Source organism: Pseudophryne corroboree, chromosome 5 (genome assembly GCF_028390025.1).
Source record: "Pseudophryne corroboree isolate aPseCor3 chromosome 5, aPseCor3.hap2, whole genome shotgun sequence".
Lineage (NCBI taxonomy): Eukaryota > Metazoa > Chordata > Amphibia > Anura > Myobatrachidae > Pseudophryne > Pseudophryne corroboree.
Genome location: NC_086448.1, coordinates 51,798,973 through 51,819,983, shown reverse-complemented (window position 1 = coordinate 51,819,983; position 21,011 = coordinate 51,798,973). Strand labels below are relative to the sequence as shown.

Genomic DNA, 21,011 nt, shown 5'->3' with positions numbered 1-21,011 from the left:
CCACAGTGCCAGATATACAATTGCCCCCACAGCAGCCAGTGCTGCAGCTGCTTACCACTGCTGCTGCTGCTTCTCCTCCGGGCTCCGGCTGTGAGGGACGGGTGAGTCAGGAGAGGAGAGCGCCCACCAGCGCGGCTGTGTCTGGCGCGGCGGCGTATAGCGGACTTCGTTCAAACCAGCCGCCGGTTCGTGAGCCAATCAGAGCTCGCGGACCGGAGGCTTCTGATTGGCGTGTATCAGTGAGCGCTGGACCGGCCCACGTGACCATCGGCCCTTCTGGCATTTGCCAGATGGCCAGTCCGGCCCTGGCTGACACACTGCTGTATTCTGTCGCCGCCCATTAATGACTGCAGCAAGCCATCTGCGGCTTATGTGGTACCGCAACCGTCGTCGCAGACACAGAGCTACACATGCGCAGTACAGGTCCTGCGCACTAGCAGTAAACCAAACATCGGCGCTATACATAAACCATTAGGACCATAGTCTATTATTAACATGACGAATGTCAGTACATTAAGTGTCTGAAGAGACTTTATTGTGAGGCATGGCGGCTGTACAGAGCTGTGTATTTCATCAGTAACATTATTCCGCCTTTTTACCAACCGCTTCCAAGAAAATTCTATTTTTACTCCTCCTGCTCCATTAGATGAGTGTTTTGTGAGAGTCCGCCAGGTTTCCCGGTGTAAAAATCCATAAAGAAAAATAATTTGCAATCAATAACTCTGGTATTGCTGAGAAACATGGGGTTCTCTGCCACCGATAGCGCTAAGCTGAATCCTTCATCTACTTCACACACATTTCCCTTTACAGCCATTCATTAGGATATAGAGTAAGCGCTGTATAATGGATAGAACAGGACAATTAAATGTTCATTAGAGACGAAGGGGAAATGTAACAGCTTGCGGCTTGCAGGCATCAGCTAGATCCAGCTGCGTCTGCCTGATATTTTAAAGTGGCAATCATTTAAAAGGCAAAAATCAGGTTGGTTTGCGTTTAACCACTTCCCTGGCATGGTAGCATCATTTGCGACCTCACCAGGCAGTGTGTTATCTGATCTGGTCGCAGACATTGCGACTAGTAAGATACACAGAGTGGACAGCTGCCGAAAGATAATCTTCTAGCAGCTGCCAATCACAAATGGACCTCCCTTCACCCTTTCCCAGTGCCTGCCATGCTGCCAATCACTGCTGATCGGTCAGCACGACAGGAGCCCCCACCTGGCGGCTGCACAGAGAATAGTCTTCCCTTGGATGCTACCCGGGAACAACAGTCCTACATCTCGAATATCAGAGAAGCAGCTTTCCCGGGAAATGTAATCTTAAAGAAAAAAAAAACAGCCCGCCACTGGGGAAAATCAAAGTCGCAATGATTTCCGATGTTCCAATGTTTGAAAAAAATTATATTTTACAAATTTTTTAAAAATATATATATATTCTTAATAAAATCGTTTTGGAAAAGTTTAAATACATGTTCTTCACATAATTCACTCGTAAAAAACCTGACCGTTTTTGGGGGAAAATGTATCAGTTAAGTGATTGCCACTTTAAACCATCAGGCAGACTCACCAGAATGTTGAAGACTGTTATATTTCCTCCCAATGGTGATATTTAGCAAACCTTAGAGATTTTGCCCACAGCAACCAATCCTATCCTAGCTATCATTTTTATAGAATGTACTAGATAAAAGCTAGAGTCTGGGCTCTCTATAGATTAATTCACCACACAGGATGATATATATATATATATATATATATATATGAATATATCATCTGGAATTATTAATATATTGGTATTCGTCGCTAAGTATGCATAATAGGAAGAGTCACTTCCAAAAAAAAGTTATCACATTGAGGGAGATCCGTCCGTTTCTATGTAAACCTAACCCCTAAACTAACCCTACTACACTAACACTAATACCTAAAGGGCAAACTGGATGGACCATTTGGTTCTTATCTGCCGTCTTAATATTTCAATGAGATATAATTTTTGGCGTCATCGCTGCAATTTCTTGACAAACTTCACTTTAATTTGTCTGGCTACGTTAACGAGCAGAATTTTTGTTACTGGGTGGAAAACAGTCCTCAGCAACTTCATGAGAGGCCTCTACACAGCCAACGGGGCCATCTGACAGCTGAGGTCTACATACATCCACCAAGGACCATTAAAGAGCTGAAGGCTGCTAGAGTTTTTTGTTGACCTTTAAAATATATTTTTTTTGCCTCAGCCTGTAGTTTACAAGGAGGAACATCTCACATACAGTACATGTATGCAGTAGAGCCAGGGAGCAGTGTCTATAATAGGCCAAATGTTATGGGGTCCAGCATTAATGTATATCCAGAATCATCCAAGACATTACAGCTGAAGAACACCAGCCTGGCAACCGCATCCGGCTAATAAGGATTGGTGGGGGGAGGTTTGGGGGTTTCCAGGAATTATAATAACCCAAAAAAATTTAGCCTTGAAATCTCCATTCCACATGTTACTGCTGCCCAACACTATAAAATATACTGTCACTGTATACATGATGAATACATGACGGGCAATTACACAGACACCTAATTCCTTCATTTCCGTTTATATGTATATAGTATCATCTCTGGCTTGATGCTTGCAGTGACATTTGTGAGACAAATAAAGCCGCATAAACAGTACAGGAATGAATTTGCAATTCTGCCTCAGACAGAACAGCTGGTTATGAATTAATGATATGTGTCTATATTTCTGTTTGTGTATAATCAGTTTTTGTGACATCTAAGATAAGGCCTTATTTGTGTTAACAGCCTTCCAAAGTCTCTGGACAAGCTTGATAAAAGCGTTTTCTTTCTGACCAACAAAATTGTTGAATCCCTTGGCGGCAGCGGTTACAGCGTGGACAGATTATCCGTACCCTACGTGCCCCAAGTAACAGGTAAGAACCGTGCCTGGTGATAGAGATGTATAGTCTTCTTCTTCTTCTGTAACATCACAGTAGCGACATAGCGCATCACCCCTAGAGTAATACACAGTGAATGTACCAGTGCTTAAAGGGGGTGTCACTATGGGGGTCATTCCGAGTTGATTGCTAGCTGCCGTTGTTCGCAGCGCAGCGATCAGGCTAAAAAACGGCATTTCTGTGCATGCGTATGCCCCGCAGTGCGCACGCGCAACGTACGGGTACAAAGCCCGTTGTGGTTGTGCACAGGTTCTAGCGAAGTTTTCAGTCGCACTGATGGGTGCAAGAAGACTGACAGAAAGGGGGCATTTCTGGGTGTCAACTGACCGTTTTCAGGGAGGGTTTGCAAAAACGCAGGCGTGTCTGCAAAAACGCAGGCATGGCTGGGCGTTCGCTGGGCGGGTGTATGACGTCAAATCTGGACACGAATAGGCTGAAGTGATCGCAAGCGCTGAGTAGGTTCAGAGCTACTCAGAAACTGCACAAACTTTTTTTGCAGAGCACGGCTGCACATGCGTTCGCACTTCTGCTAAGCTAAAATACACTCCCCAGTGAGCGGCGGCATAGTGTTTGCACAGCTGCTAAAACTAGCCAACGAGCGATCAACTCGGAATGACCCCCTACATCGTAAGCTTGGACTAAGTTACATTTTTCCTTTTGTGCTGCAGCAAGGATGTAACAGGGCACATCTGTATTAAGCCTTAAAAAGTGATAAAGTGGAGACTGATAAAGAGTGAAAGTACCAGCCAATAAGCTCCTAAGTGTCATTTCTTTTTCATCCACTAGGGGTCACTGGAGTACTCTTGGGATATGCAGGGATAGGCACATTTAAATATTTAAATTAGTAACCCTCCATACTCCCAAGGTACCTCAGTGTTTTTTTTGTGCCTCGCCAGGAAGGCACACGTTTGGAGAGTACTTTCTTTTTAAAAGGAATTTTACTTTTTTCAATTCCCAAACCCTTCCCAGCTTACTAAGAAGCATGGGTCCGGGTTTGGGAGTACTGCTGAGGGTAGCAAGGCTTGTCAGCGCTCAGGAGAGGAGCCCCACCATAGACCTCATCAACGGTAGCTGATTCTGCCTAATGGTCCAGGAGCTGGACAGAGCTTAATCAGTAAGCCCCGTCAGAGCCTCCACTGACACAGGTAAGGAGCGGGCAGGCAGCTCGCACTGCCGCCGCTACGTTTTACTTTGTAACATGTTCTGGTAACTGGGGAGCAGGGCGGTCAGCTCATGCTGCTGCCCCGCCATGTGTGGTACACGTTTAAACTTGTATATAACCATTGCGCCACTCCCCTGCCCGGCTGCGGGCAGCCACGCTGCTGCCGCTGGGCGCCCACCGCTCCCCTGTGTATAGCCGCGCTCACTGATTACGACCGCTGGCAGTTTTTAATTCTGCAGCGGCCCGCCAGCTCCGTTTCCCCTGCATTACAGGTCAGGCTCTCACTGGTGGGGGGGGATTGCTGTTACTGCTAGCCGGGGCCACTAATAGATTAATGAGGCGGCACCGTGGCTCACAAGCAGGGGAGAGAGCTGTAACACCAGTCCAGTGTTTTACCTCTCACGTAGGGGGGTGGTTAATAGTTGTGTGTTAAAACAAGCTATTAAGCCTGAACACACTGCTGGTATAGTGCAAAAGGATTTCTGTGTATATGTTTTTAAAAAAAACCATATATAAGCACGTGGCTGGACGCCATTTTAACGCAACTTCCTTTCTTCCGTTCTTTTTGGAGGAAGTTTGCTGTCAGTCCTACAACACACGGCCACTGGAGAAGGCAGGGGTGTTAGTAGGAATTCTGTGAAGCACATATTTAACTGATTTAGTGTGTACCAAGTGCAGTGCATTCTGTGTTATACACACTTTATAAAAAAATTTTACTGAGTCGTGGTATTTCTCTTTTGACTGTATACCTGTCTGTCTGTGTGCATCATGAGTAAAGCCAATGCTAAATCAAAGAAGCAACTTGGCTGCGATGTCTGTGCGACTGAGTTACCTGACGGAACTTCCACTTGCACAGTGTGTCTTATAAATACGGGTCCAAATACGGACATCTGCCCTGATCCTCCTTGGGTGATGATGGCAGGTATGATGACTGAGTTAAAGTCAGAGTTGGCCGCTGCGCGAAAAGATTGTGAGGCGGCTAGGTCTGATGCTAGGTTAATACCGCCTGAGCTGCCAGAATGGGCTCAGGATATGTCAAGGACTTTGCAAGGTTTACAAAAGTCCAGGTCTAACTCAATTTATTACTTATTTATTTATTAACCGTTTCTTATATAGCGCAGCAAATTCCATTGTGCTTTACAATTGGAATTCCTAAGAGTAGTCATCAGTTGTCGCATAATTTACCAATTTCAGCTGTGTTGCATTCTGACGATTCAATGCCAGACCTTATATCTCAGGAGGAACAAGAGGAAGGTGAATTGGGCCAAGAGTCAAATAGTGAGGTCACTGATAGCCCGGCCATTGATAATCTCATCAGGGCAGTTCGCCAGGTTCTAAATTTTACTGAGACTGAGGAACCTCTTTCAAATGAAAGTTTTATTTGTTAAAAAATGGAGAGCACGTGTGTGTTCCTTATTCAGATTCTCTTAATAAGCAGTTAACGGAAGCATGAAAAAATCCAGATAAACGGTTTTCTATGCTTAGGCGGTTTATGTCTAACTACTCGTTCCCTGAGTCTATGACCACTAAATGGGAAAATTTTCCCAACAGTGGATTCCTCTGTGTCAAAACTTTCAAAGAAGTTAACCATAGCAGTCCCAGCTGCAACTACGTTTAAAGACCTGTCAGAAAGTAAGCTTAAAGCTGTGCTAAAGTCAATGTATACAGCAGTAGGGGTGTTGCTTAGACTTGCTTTAGTTGGAGTTTGGTTTAACAAGGCTGTAGTTGCATGGGCAACTCAGCTCAAGTTGGGCCTACAAAAGGATCTTCCGTTAGGATCAGCTTATACTTCTTGCTGATCACATCTGTGAATCTGCTTAGTATTTAGGTAAAGCTTCTATGGACGTCAGCCAGGTTTTTTTCTCGGCTTTCAGCTTCACTAGTTGCGGCCTGACGGGCGCTTTGGCTGCGCTCTTGTCAGGCAGAGGCAGAGTCAAAACGAGGAATAGAAGCGTTGCCTTACATTGGCGATATGTTATTTGGTCCTGAATTGGACAAATGGATTTCTCAGGCTACTGGGGGAAAGTCTGTTTTCCTGCCATTGCCCACACCAGTTCCTAAAAGGAAATACACTGGACCAGTGTTCAAATCCTTTAGACCTCAGTCCTTTCGAGGCCGTGCTAGAAGAACAACCATACAGAGTAGACGTGGTAGAGGACGTGGTTTCCAACAAACCGCTAACCGTCGTCAGGACACAAATTCCGCAGACAAGCCAGTGGCATTACGGGTTTCCAGCACATCTCGGATCTTCGGTTGTGGGAGCACGCCTTCAAACGTTTCACTTGGTGTGGTTTCAGACATCCACAGATGGGTGAATCCGCAATTTAGTGTTCAAAGGTTACAAAATAGAGTTTGTCTACCACCAAGGCGGTTTTTCAAGACAGGCCTGCCTGTGTTGGGAGACAAAAAGGCGGTTCTGCAGATTGCAATTCAATCTTTCGTAGATTCAGCAGTTTTGATTCAGGTTCCAGTTCACCAACAGGGTCGAGGTTATTATTCCAGTTTTTTTGTAGTACTAAAGCCGGACGGCTCAATCAGTACGTCACTTACTACAGATTCAAGATGGAATCCCTGCGGTCAGTGATTGCAGGTTTAGAAACACAGGAATTCATGATTTCGCTGGATCTCACGGATGCCTACTTACACATTCCAATTTGGTCACCGCATCAGGCGTACTTAAGGTTTGCAGTACAACAAAGCCATTATCAATTTCAGGCACTACCGCTTGGCCTCTCATCAGCGCCTCGGGTATTCACGATGGTGATGTCTGTGATGATTGCTCATCTCAGATCCCTGGGAGTGATAATAGTTCCGTACATAGATGACCTTTTCATCAAGGCTCCTTCTCAGCAAATACTCCTTCAAGATGCCTTACTGACGTACAGTTTACTAGTTCAGCACGGTTGGATTGTCAGCTTCAACAAATCAAGCCTGGTCCCATCTCAAAGAATTCAATTCCTGGGAATGATTCTGGATACGGTGGATCAACAGAAAGCACAAAGTATTTGTCATCTGTTACAATTCGTGCTCAAACCACAGACGGTCTCCGTGCAATTGTGCATTCGACTGTTAGGAAAGATGGTGGCATCTTTCGAAGCACTCCAGTTCGGAAGATTTCATTCATATCCTTTTCAACTGGATCTTCTCGCACAGTGATCAGGCTCTCATCTACAAATTCATCAGATGGTGCAGTTGTCTCCAAGGGCCAGAGTATCACTATTCTGGTGGCTCCACATACACAATTTCACTGCAGGAAAAAGGTTCAGAGTCTGAAATTGGATAATTCTGACGACGGACGCAAGTCTCAGAGGTTGGGGAGCAGTGGTCCTACATTGTCAGCTTCAAGGTCTATGGTCAGACCGAGAAAGATTACTGTCAGTAAATGTCCTGGAACTCAGGGCAATTTACAACACACTGCGACAGACAGTTCACATGCTCCAGTCTCAGACTGTTCAGATTCAGTCAGACAACACGATGGCAGTCGCATACATCAACAAACAAGGAGGGACTTGAAGTCGCATGGCCATGCAAGAAGTTGCTCGAATCCTGAATTGAGCAGAGCATCACCAAGTGATATTGTCGGCAGTGTTCATTCCAGGGAAGCAGATTATCTCAGCCGTCAGGATTTGCATCCAGGAGAATGGGCTTTAAATACAGAGACGTTCCAGATGTTGGTCCAGCGGTGGGGTTACCCACAGGTGGATCTAATGGCATCTCGCCAAAATCATCAGACACCCAGGTATGTGTCCAGAACAAGAGGTCCAAAGGCAGTGGCAGTGGATGCTCTCACAATAGCGTGGCCGTACAGCCTCGTGTATCTATTTCAACCATTTCCGCTTCTTCCTCGGTTGCTAAAGCGGATCAAAAGAGAGTCCACAACCGTCATACTAGTTGCGCCTCATTGGATTCGGAGAGCATGGTTCTCGGAACTTGGCGGTCTACTCGCAGACGATTTGTGGCCACTTCTGCTACGTCCAGACCTTCTGCAACAGGGTCCGTTTCGTTACCCCAATTTAGCGCGGCTGCGTTTAAGGCGAGAGGGCATTCCAGAGTTTGTTATACTGACCATGTTACGTGCTAGAAAGCCAGTCACAGCAGCTCATTATCACAGGATTTGCCGGGCTTATATAGGTTGGTGTGAAGCTTGGAAGTTTCCGACATCTTCTTTCAAGTTACAGTATCCCGTCTGTTGCTATTTTTACAGGCGGGGTTAGATGGAGGACTACGTTTAGCTACACTAAAGGTGCAGGTCTCTGCCTTGTCAATTTTCTTTCAAAGGCGTTTGGTTATTTTGCCAACAGTTTTTACAGTCTTCAATTTTTGAACCCTTACAACAAGTGGATGTTAAGTTTCTAACGTGGAAAACAGTGTTTCTCCTAGTCTTAGCTTCGACAAGGCATGTTTCAGAATTGGGTGCCTTGTCATGCAAGCCACCGTATCTGGTATTTTATGATGACAGACCAGAACTTCGGACAAATCCCGCTTTTCTACCAAAGGTAGTATCTTCTTTTCACATCAATCAACCAGTCCTCATAGTTCCTGTTTTTTTCAGAAGGCTTAGGAACTCCAGCTACTTTGGATGTGGTACGCGCACGCCGCGTTTATGTAGCCCGAACATCTACGTACTGTAAGTACGTAAAACAGATACATTGTTTGTTCGCTATGATGCAGTCAAGATAGGTTGGCCAGCTTCCAAGCAGACCTTGGCTAGATGTATAAAGCTGACTATTCGTCAGGCTCACTTTCATGCTAGGCTACAACCGCCTGCATCCGTTTCAGCACATTCCACACGTTATGTGGGAATGTCATGGGCAGCGAGTCGTGGAGCTTCTACAACTTTGCCGTGCGGCTACATGGTCATCAGTGCACACGTTTGTGCGCTATTACAAGTTTGATATTGCGGCATCAGCATCTAGCTTTGGCCGTCTAGTGTTACAGGTGCCAAACAGCTCTCCCGCCCAAGGGGGAAACTTTGGTACATCCCAAGAGTACTCCAGTGACCCCTAGTGGATGAAAAAGAAAATAGGATTTTGGTACTTACCATATAAATCCTTTTCTTTGAATCCACAGGGGGCACTGGACGCCCACCCAGAGCAGTTTTACCTGTGGTAAGTTCAGTAGGTCTTATTTAAATGTTAATGTGATTGTTATCTAGTGTCGTGTCAACTTTCTAGTTGTCCGTTATGTTATGTGTCAACTTTATAGTTGTCTGTTATGTTATAATGTTATGTTCGGCACAGTAAAAAAACACTGAGGTACCATGGGAGTATGGAGGAAGTGGAGGGTTACTAATTTAAATATTTAAATGTGCCTATCCCTACTATTGGCCCGTCCATATCCCAAGAGTACTCCAGTGCCCCCCGTGGATTCAAAGAAAAGGATTTATCTGGTAAGTACCAAAATCCTATTTTTTCAAACATCCTGTAACATGGGAGTTAGGAAGCTGATTGGCTGGTCATTTATCACGCTTTGTCCGTCTCTACTTCATCACTTTTTAAGACTTAATACATTTGGGCCCTAGTGACATAACCGCCTCCGCTCTCTGCGGCCAATGGGTCACCTGTATTTCTGCATCTTTACTAAAGTATATTGTTTTAAAATCTCATTCTGAAAGTGCTGCTGCCATTGAGGCAGGACATAACTCACCGCAGACACCGCCAAAGGCAGCACTCTGAGAGTAATGTTTGGGAATAGCGCTATGAAATTGGTTTGTTTTCATGCACAAGATACAAAATAGCCACTTTGCCTGAATTCTGATTAGAACTTTTCCTCAAAAACACATTATTTAACAGCCTATTTTTTTAGGTGTTTCTATTATTCCAAAGCAATGACATCTGCAAGAACATTGTAACTATATATTGTGGTATTCCCCAGTCAGGAGGGACAGGTCAGATTCCAGCTTAGGGGTATATTCAATCAAGGTCGAAACTACAGTCTTGTCGAAAAGACGTCCGTTTTCGACTTTTTCAGGTCAGAAGGGGTTCCGACGTATTCTGTCCCCAGCATTTTTATTCGACAAGTCGGGGAATTCGACTTGTCGAATAGTATGTGAATTGGCGGTATAGCTGCCGATTCGCGTGCTTCTGAGGGAAGTGGGGCCAAATTCGACAGGTTTTGGCCCCGTTTCCGACCATCTCAGTTCGACTTAAAAAAAAAAAAGTCAAACTGAGATGAGGGACCGGAGAGGGGGGAGAGCCGCAGGCAGACTGGGGACAGCAGCGCTACAGCACAGCTCTGCAGGAGGATGTGTCACAGCAGCCGCTCACTGCAGCGTCCACCCGGCTCCACCAGCACTGCTGTCCCCCTTCTGCCCGCGGCACTCCCCCCTCTCCAGTCCCTCATCTCAATTCGATTTTTTTAAAGTCGAATTGAGATGGGCATTGAATAGCCCTTGTTGGATCCATTCCGACAAATGCACGTCGGAAATGATCCGACCTTAATTGAATATACCCCTTAATGCACAACGTAGCACTATGTAATGGAAGCTTCTCTGGAGTTTATAGGGTCCAGTATCAGTACTGGGTGCTGCAAATAGACATGTACGATGGGCCTAATTCAGACCTGGTCGCACGCAGGCTATTTCTCTGACGTCCTAGTGGATGCTGGGGACTCCGAAAGGACCATGGGGAATAGCAGCTCCGCAGGAGACTGGGCACAAAAGTAAAAGCTTTAAGACTACCTGGTGTGCACTGGCTCCTCCCCCTATGACCCTCCTCCAAGCCTCAGTTAGATTTTTGTGCCCGAACGAGAAGGGTGCAGTCTAGGGGGCTCTCCTGAGCTGCTTAGAAAAAAGTTTAGTTTTAGGTTTTTTATTTTCAGTGAGACCTGCTGGCAACAGGCTCACTGCATCGAGGGACTAAGGGGAGAAGAAGCGAACTCACCTGCGTGCAGAGTGGATTGGGCTTCTTAGGCTACTGGACATTAGCTCCAGAGGGACGATCACAGGCCCAGCCATGGATGGGTCCCAGAGCCGCGCCGCCGTCCCCCTTACAGAGCCAGAAGAGCAGAAGAGGTCCGGAAAAATCGGCGGCAGAAGACGTCCTGTCTTCAATAAGGTAGCGCACAGCACCGCAGCTGTGCGCCATTGCTCTCAGCACACTTCACACTCCGGTCACTGAGGGTGCAGGGCGCTGGGTGGGGGCGCCCTGAGACGCAATATAAACACCTTAGGGGGCAAAAAATGCATCACATATAGCTCCTGGGCTATATGGATGCATTTAACCCATGCCTGTTTTTCCATAAAAAAGCGGGAGAACGGCCGCCGAGAAGGGGGCGGAGCCTATCTCCTCAGCACACTGGCGCCATTTTTCCTCACAGCTCCGTTGGAGGGAAGCTCCCTGACTCTCCCCTGCAGTCCTGCACTACAGAAACAGGGTAAAACAAGAGAGGGGGGGCACTAAATTGGCAGATAAATCTATACAGCAGCTATATAAGGGAAAAACACTTATATAAGGTTATCCCTGTATATATATATATAGCGCTCTGGTGTGTGCTGGCAAACTCTCCCTCTGTCTCCCCAAAGGGCTAGTGGGGTCCTGTCCTCTATCAGAGCATTCCCTGTGTGTGTGCTGTGTGTCGGTACGTTGTGTCGACATGTATGAGGAGGAAAATGGTATGGAGGCGGAGCAATTGCCTGTATTAGTGATGTCACCCCCTAGGGAGTCGACACCTGACTGGATGGTCTTATGGAAGGAATTACGTGATAGTGTCAGCACTTTACAAAAGACTGTTGACGACATGAGACAGCCGGCAAATCAGTTAATACCTGTACAGGCGTCTCAAACACCGTCAGGGGCTCTAAAGCGCCCGTTACCTCAGGTGGTCGACACAGACCCAGACACGGACACTGACTCCAGTGTCGACGGTGAGGAAACAAACGTATTTTCCAGTAGGGCCACACGTTACATGATCACGGCAATGAAGGAGGTTTTGAACATTTCTGATACTACAAGTACCACAAAAAAGGGTATTATGTGGGGTGTGAAAAAACTACCCGTAGTTTTTCCTGAATCAGATGAATTAAATGAGGTGTGTGATGAAGCGTGGGTTTCCCCCGATAAAAAACTGCTAATTTCTAAAAAATTATTGGCATTATACCCTTTCCCGCCAGAGGTTAGGGCGCGTTGGGAAACACCCCCTAGGGTGGATAAGGCGCTCACACGCTTATCAAAACAAGTGGCGTTACCGTCTCCTGATACGGCCGCCCTCAAGGAACCAGCTGATAGGAAGCTGGAAAATATCCTAAAAAGTATATACACACATACTGGTATTATACTGCGACCAGCAATCGCCTCAGCCTGGATGTGCAGTGCTGGGGTGGCTTGGTCGGATTCCCTGACTGAAAATATTGATACCCTGGACAGGGACAATATATTATTGACTATAGAGCATTTAAAGGATGCATTTCTATATATGAGAGATGCACAGAGGGATATTTGCACTCTGGCATCAAGAGTAAGTGCGCTGTCCATTTCTGCCAGAAGAGGGTTATGGACGCGACAGTGGTCAGGTGATGCGGATTCCAAACGGCATATGGAAGTATTGCCGTATAAAGGGGAGGAGTTATTTGGGGTCGGTCTATCGGACCTGGTGGCCACGGCAACGGCTGGGAAATCCACCTTTTTTACCCCAGGTCACCTCTCAGCAGAAAAAGACACCGTCTTTTCAGGCTCAGTCCTTTCGTCCCCATAAGGGCAAGCGGGCATAAGGCCACTCGTATCTGCCCCGGGGCAGAGGAAGGGGAAAAAGACTGCAGCAGACAGCCTCTTCCCAGGAACAGAAGCCCTCCCCCGCTTCTGCCAAGTCCTCAGCATGACGCTGGGGCCTTACAAGCGGACTCAGGCACGGTGGGGGCCCGTCTCAAGAATTTCAGCGCGCAGTGGGCTCACTCGCAAGTGGACCCCTGGATCCTGCAGGTAGTATCTCAGGGGTACAAATTGGAATTCGAGACGTCTCCCCCTCGCCGGTTCCTGAAGTCTGCTTTACCAACGTCTCCCCCCGACAGGGAGGCGGTATTGGAAGCCATTCACAAGCTGTATTCCCAGCAGGTGATAATCAAGGTACCCCTCCTACAACAGGGAAAGGGGTATTATTCCACGCTGTTTGTGGTACCGAAGCCGGACGGCTCGGTGAGACCTATTTTAAATCTGAAATCCTTGAACACTTACATACAAAGGTTCAAATTCAAGATGGAATCACTCAGAGCAGTGATAGCGAACCTGGAAGAAGGGGACTATATGGTGTCTCTGGACATCAAGGATGCTTACCTCCATGTCCCAATTTGCCCTTCTCACCAAGGGTACCTCAGGTTTGTGGTACAGAACTGTCACTATCAGTTTCAGACGCTGCCGTTTGGATTGTCAACGGCACCCCGGGTCTTTACCAAGGTAATGGCCGAAATGATGATTCTTCTTCGAAGAAAAGGCGTCTTAATTATCCCTTACTTGGACGATCTCCTGATAAGGGCAAGGTCCAGAGAACAGTTAGAGGTCGGAGTAGCACTATCTCAAGTAGTACTACGACAGCACGGATGGATTCTAAATATTCCAAAATCGCAGCTGATTCCGACGACACGTCTGCTGTTCCTAGGGATGATTCTGGACACAGTACAGAAAAAGGTGTTTCTTCCGGAGGAGAAAGCCAGGGAGTTATCCGACCTAGTCAGGAACCGCCTAAAACCAGGCCAAGTGTCAGTGCATCAATGCACAAGGGTCCTGGGAAAAATGGTGGCTTCTTACGAAGCGATTCCATTCGGCAGATTCCACGCAAGAACTTTTCAGTGGGATCTGCTGGACAAATGGTCCGGATCGCATCTTCAAATGCATCAGCGGATAACCCTGTCTCCAAGGACAAGGGTGTCTCTCCTGTGGTGGTTGCAGAGTGCTCATCTTCTAGAGGGCCGCAGATTCGGCATTCAGGACTGGGTCCTGGTGACCACGGATGCCAGCCTGAGAGGCTGGGGAGCAGTCACACAGGGAAGAAATTTCCAGGGCTTGTGGTCAAGCATGGAAACGTCACTTCACATAAATATCCTGGAACGAAGGGCCATTTACAATGCCCTAAGTCAGGCAAGGCCTCTGCTTCAGGGTCAGTCGGTGCTGATCCAGTCGGACAACATCACGGCAGTCGCCCACGTAAACAGACAGGGCGGCACAAGAAGCAGGAGGGCAATGACGGAAGTTGCAAGGATTCTTCGCTGGGCGGAAAATCATGTGATAGCACTGTCAGCAGTGTTCATTCCGAGAGTGGACAACTGGGAAGCAGACTTCCTCAGCAGACACGATCTCCACCCGGGGGAGTGGGGACTTCACCCAGAAGTCTTCCACATGATTGTGAACCGTTGGGAAAAACCAAAGGTGGACATGATGGCGTCCCGCCTCAACAAAAAACTGGACAGATATTGCGCCAGGTCAAGGGACCCTCAGGCAATAGCTGTGGACGCTCTGGTAACACCGTGGGTGTACCAGTCAGTGTATGTGTTCCCTCCTCTGCCTCTCATACCCAAGGTACTGAGAATCATAAGAAGGAGAGGAGTAAGGACTATACTCGTGGCTCCGGATTGGCCAAGAAGGACTTGGTACCCGGAACTTCAAGAGATGCTCACGGAAGACCCGTGGCCTCTACCTCTAAGAAAGGACCTGCTCCAGCAGGGACCATGTCTGTTCCAAGACTTACCGCGGCTGCGTTTGACGGCATGGCGGTTGAACGCCGGATCCTGAAGGAAAAAGGCATTCCGGATGAAGTCATCCCTACCCTGATCAAAGCCAGGAAGGATGTAACTGTGCAACATTATCACCGTATTTGGCGTAAATATGTTGCGTGGTGTGAGGCCAGGAAGGCCCCTACAGAGGAATTTCAACTGGGTCGTTTCCTGCATTTCCTGCAAACAGGACTGTCTATGGGCCTAAAATTAGGGTCCATTAAGGTTCAAATTTCGGCCCTGTCAATATTCTTCCAAAAAGAACTAGCTTCAGTTCCTGAAGTTCAGACGTTTGTCAAGGGGGTACTGCATATACAGCCTCCTTTTGTGCCTCCAGTGGCACCTTGGGATCTCAATGTAGTTTTGGGGTTCCTAAAATCACATTGGTTTGAACCACTCACCACTGTGGACTTAAAATATCTCACATGGAAAGTGGTAATGCTGTTAGCCCTGGCCTCAGCCAGGCGTGTCTCAGAATTGGCGGCTTTATCCTATAAAAGCCCTTACCTAATTTTTCATACGTACAGGGCAGAATTGAGGACTCGTCCTCAATTTCTCCCTAAGGTGGTTTCAGCATTTCACTTAAACCAGCCTATTGTGGTGCCTGCGGCTACTAGGGACTTGGAGGATTCCAAGTTGCTGGACGTAGTCAGGGCCCTGAAAATATATGTTTCCAGGACGGCTGGAGTCAGAAAATCTGACTCGCTGTTTATCCTGTATGCACCCAACAAGCTGGGTGCTCCTGCTTCTAAGCAGACTATTGCTCGTTGGATTTGTAGTACAATTCAGCTTGCACATTCTGTGGCAGGCCTGCCACAGCCAAAATCTGTAAAAGCCCATTCCACACGGAAAGTGGGCTCATCTTGGGCGGCTGCCCGAGGGGTCTCGGCTTTACAACTTTGCCGAGCAGCTACTTGGTCAGGGGCAAACACGTTTGCTAAATTCTACAAATTTGATACCCTGGCTGAGGAGGACCTGGAGTTCTCTCATTCGGTGCTGCAGAGTCATCCGCACTCTCCCGCCCGTTTGGGAGCTTTGGTATAATCCCCATGGTCCTTTCGGAGTCCCCAGCATCCACTAGGACGTCAGAGAAAATAAGAATTTACTTACCGATAATTCTATTTCTCATAGTCCGTAGTGGATGCTGGGCGCCCATCCCAAGTGCGGATTGTCTGCAATACTTGTACATAGTTATTGTTACAAAAAATCGGGTTATTATTGTTGTGAGCCATCTTTTCAGAGGCTCCTCTGTTATCATGCTGTTAACTGGGTTCAGATCACAAGTTGTACGGTGTGATTGGTGTGGCTGGTATGAGTTTTACCCGGGATTCAAAATCCTTCCTTATTGTGTACGCTCGTCAGGGCACAGTATCCTAACTGAGGCTTGGAGGAGGGTCATAGGGGGAGGAGCCAGTGCACACCAGGTAGTCTTAAAGCTTTTACTTTTGTGCCCAGTCTCCTGCGGAGCCGCTATTCCCCATGGTCCTTTCGGAGTCCCCAGCATCCACTACGGACTATGAGAAATAGAATTATCGGTAAGTAAATTCTTCTTTTTTTGCACTGCTACGACCAGGTAATTACCTCCTACAGTGGAGGGGGTAATCGCTGTGCAGGGGTGCGATCGGCTGTGCAGTGAGCTGTACAAACAAAAGTTTGTGCAGTTTCTGCACAGCCCAGGACTTACTCAGCCGCTGCGACGATCCGGACAGGTGGTGACGTCAGGAATCCTCCTCCGAAACGGCTGGGCACGCCTGCGTTTTTACGGACACTCCCAGAAAATGGTGAGTTGCCGTCCACGAACACCTTCTGCCTGTCAATCTTCTTGCAATCGCCGGGGCGATCGCTTTCTTTGTTAGATTCGTCGCCGGCGGCCGACGCGCCTGCGCATTGCGGGCCACACGCATGCACAGTAAAGACCCGATCGCACGGCTGCAAAAAAAATGCAGCGTGTGATCGTGTCTGAATGACCCCCAATGTTTTATGGTACTTGACTTAGGCTTTTCCTAGACTTAGGATATTTTAATTATTCTTAAATTAACAAGAGAGAGAGCCATTGGGTGGTATTCAAATGATATATCACACCCAGTCTCCTTTCCAAAGTGATCCCCGTTATCGCGTATATCGCGCCCGTACTAATCAGCTTTAGCTGCATAAAGGGTTGGGCGCTCCTCTACCGCAGGGGTAGCAAGCTGAAATGATGATGCCACACCCGTCAGCAGAAACAGAATGCGTGTGGAAGGGGGTGAAAAGAATTGAATACCGCCCATTGACTTCTTATTTATGTAACGTTGATCACCAGGCACTTTGCAAATGTTTACATTTATTATTGTCGCTTGTGTATTACTAAACAATACATATATTCCACCGGTGACGATGATATAGGCATGAACTCCTATTAACCAGAATAAACACTGACTTGTGATGTCATTATTACAGCCTTCATTACACAAGCTTATATTTCTCTAACGTCCTAGAGGATGCTGGAGACTCTGTAAGGACCATGGGGAATAGACGGGCTCCGCAGGAGATAGGGCACTTTAAGAAAGACTTTAGGATTTTGGGTGTGCACTGGCTCCTCCCTCTATGCCCCTCCTCCAGACCTCAGTTTTAGACTGTGCCCAGAGGAGAATGGGTGCACTGCAGGGAGCTCTCCTGAGTTTCCTGCTTAGAAAGCATTTTTGTTAGGATTTTTTCTCTTTTTCAGGGAGCACTGCTGGCAACAGACTCCCTGCATCGAGGGACTGAGGAGAGAGGAGCAGACCTACTTAAATGTTAGGCTCCGCTTCCTCGGCTACTGTACACCATTAGCCCCAGAGGGAATGAACACAGGTTCGTCCTGGGCGTTCACCCCAGAGCCGCGCCGCCGTTCTCCTCACAGAGCCAGAAGAAACGAAGACAGAAGACGTCTCAGGCGGCAGAAGCCTTCGGTGCTTCTGCAGCTGTGCGTCATTGCTTCGCTACACCTCACACACTCCGGTCACTGTAAGGGTGCAGGGCGCAGGGGGGGCGCCCTGGGCAGCAATAAAACACCTCTCCTATGGCAAAAGTGTATATACATGTACAGGTGGGCACTGTACATGTATATAAAAGAGCCCCCGCCATTTTTTAATAAGTTTGAGCGGGATAGAAGCCCGCCGCTGAGGGGGCGGGGCTTCTCCCTCAGCACTCACCAGCGCCATTTTCTCTACACAGCACCGCTGAGAGGAAGCTCCCCGGACTCTCCCCTGCTTGACACACGGTGAAAGGGGGTTTTAAAGTAGAGGGGGCACATTATTGGCGTTTATACACTACAGCAGCGCTACTGGGTAAACATTCTGTGTTTTTTTCCAGGGACATATAGTGCTGGGGTGTGTGCTGGCATACTCTCTCTCTCTGTCTCTCCAAGGGGTCTCAGGGGGAACCTGTCTTCAGAAAGGAGATTCCCTGTGTGTGGGAAGTGTGTCGGTACGTATGAGTCGACATGTTTGACGAGGAAGGCTCACCTAAGGAGGAGAGGGAGTGCATGATGGTCAGGTCGCCGTCGGCAACGCCGACACCGGACTGGGTGGATATGTGGAATGTCTTGAATGCACATGTAAATTTACTGCATAAACGATTAGACAAGGCTGAAGCTAGGGATCAGTCAGGTAGTCAGACCATGCCTGTCCCTGTGGCACCAGAACCTTCGGGGTCTCAAAAACGCACCATATCCCAGATCACTGACACAGATACCGACACAGAGATTGACTCTAGTGTCGACTATGAGGATGCAAAATTACAGCCAAAAGTGGCGAAAGGTATTCGTTACATGATTATGGCCATTAAAGAGGTTTTGCATATTACTGAGGAACCCCCTGTCCCTGACACGAGGGTACACATGTATAAAGGGAAAAAGCCTGTGGTCACTTTTCCGTCCTCATTTGAACTAAGCGACCTGTGCGAAAAGGCTTGGGAATCTCCAGATAGGAGACTACAAATTCCCAAAAGGATTCTTATGGCGTATCCCTTTCCACAAAAGGACAGGATACGATGGGAATCTTCGCTGAAGGTAGACAAGGCGCTGACACGCTTATCCAAGAAGGTGGCACTGCCTTCTCAGGATACAGCTTCCCTCAAGGATCCTGCTGATCGTAAGCAGGAGGTTACCATGAAGCACATTTACACACATTCCGGTACTATCATTAGACCGGCTATGGCATCGGCCTGGGTGTGTAGTGCTATCGCAGCATGGACAGATTCCTTATCTACGGAACTTGAAACCCTAGATAAGGATACCATTCTAATGACCCTAGAGCATATCAAAGATGCTGCTTTATATATGAGGGATGCTCAAAGAGACATTTGTTTACTAAGCTCCAGAATAAATGCTATGTCTATTTCTGCTAGGCGACTCCTGTGGACCCGACAGTGGACGGGGGATGCCGACTCAAAGCGACATATGGAGTCGTTGCCTTACAAGGGAGAGGAGTTGTTTGGAGAAGGCCTCTCGGACCTTGTCTCTACTGCTACGGCCGGTAAATCGAATTTCTTACCTTATGTCCCCCCACAGCATACTAAAAAGACACCTCATTATCAAATGCAGTCCTTTCGTTCCAATAAAAGCAAGAAAGTACGGGGATCGTCCTTCCTTGCCAGAGGAAAAGGCAAGGGAAAAAAGCTGCATGCAGCTAGTTCCCAGGAGCAGAAGTCCTCCCCTACATCTGCAAAGTCCACAGCATGACGCTGGGGCTTCCCGGGGGGAGTCAGCTCAAGTGGGGGCGCGGCATCGATTTTTCAGCCAGGTCTGGGTTCACTCACAGGTGGATCCCTGGGCTATAGAGATTGTTTCTCAGGGATACAGGCTGGAATTCGAAGACGTGCCTCCTCGCCGGTTTTTCAAATCGGCTCTGCCAGCTTCCCCGTCAGAGAAAGAGTTAGTGTTGACTGCAATTCAAAAATTGTATCTTCAACAGGTGATAGTCAAAGTTCCTCTTCTCCAGCAAGGAAAGGGGTATTACTCAACCCTGTTTGTGGTCCCGAAACCGGACGGTTCGGTCAGGCCCATTTTGAATCTAAAATCCCTGAACTTGTACTTGAAAAAGTTCAAGTTCAAGATGGGATCGCTCAGAGCGGTCATCGCCAGCCTGGAGGGGGGGGATTGGATGGTGTCCCTGGACATAAAGGATGCATACCTTCATGTTCCGATTTTCCCTCCTCATCAGGCGTTCCTGAGATTTGCAGTACAGGACTGTCATTACCAATTTCAGACGTTGCCGTTTGGGCTTTCCACAGCCCCGAGAATTTTCACCAAGGTAATGGCGGAAATGATGGTGCTCCTGCGCTAGCAGGGTGTCACAATTATCCCATACTTGGACGATCTCCTCATAAAGGCAAGATCTCGGGAGAAGTTGCTGGACAGCGTGTCGGTGAGGATGTTGCAGGGGCACGGCTGGATTCTCAATTTACTGAAGTCCCAGCTAGTCCCTACAACGCGTCTGACCTTTTTGGGCCTGATTCTAGACACAGACCAGAAAAAGGTGTTTCTTCCAATGGAAAAGGCTCAAGAGCTCATAGCCCTGGTCAGGAACCTATTAAAGCTAAAAACGGTTTCAGTGCATCATTGCACACGTGTCCTGGGGAAGATGGTGGCATCGTACGAGGCCATCCCCTTCGGCAGGTTCCATGCGAGGACCTTTCAATGGGATCTACTGGACAAATGGTCCGGGTCCCATTTACAAATGCATCAGAGGATCACCCTGTCTCCCAGAGCCAGGGTATCTCTCCTGTGGTGGCTGCACAGTGCTCACCCCCTAGAAGGCCACAGGTTCGGAATTCAGGACTGGATCCTGGTGACCACGGACGCAAGCCTCCGAGGTTGGGGAGCGGTCACACTGGGAAGAAATTTCCAAGGTCTCTGGTCAAATCTAGAGACTGGTCTCCTCATCAACGTCCTGGAGTTGAGGGCCATGTACAACGCCCTACGCCAAGCGGAGGCATTGCTTCAGGACAAACCGGTTCTGATTCAGTCAGACAATGTCACAGCAGTGGCTCATGTAAACCGCCAAGGCGGCACAAGGAGCAGAGTGGCCATGGCAGAAACGACCAGGATTCTTCGCTGGGCGGAAGGCCATGTAAGCGCCCTATCAGCAGTATTCATCCTCGGGGTGACAACTGGGAAGCGGACTTCCTCAGCAGACACGACCTGCATCCGGGAGAGTGGGGACTTCATCCAGAAGTCTTCGCACAAATCGTGGGTCGGTG

The 21,011-nt window shown here is 47.9% G+C and overlaps 1 protein-coding gene across 2 annotated transcripts in view; it reads left to right on the top strand.

Annotated features, from left to right (window-relative positions):
* The window catches only part of EFR3A (EFR3 homolog A), a 361,435-nt gene that overhangs the window by 317,641 nt on the left and 22,783 nt on the right, over positions 1 to 21,011 (top strand). For both annotated transcript variants that reach the window (XM_063921270.1, XM_063921271.1), the window contains one exon: positions 2,780 to 2,907. In XM_063921270.1, coding sequence (XP_063777340.1) covers positions 2,780 to 2,907 — 128 coding nt within the window. The remainder of the gene's footprint in view (positions 1 to 2,779; positions 2,908 to 21,011) is intronic.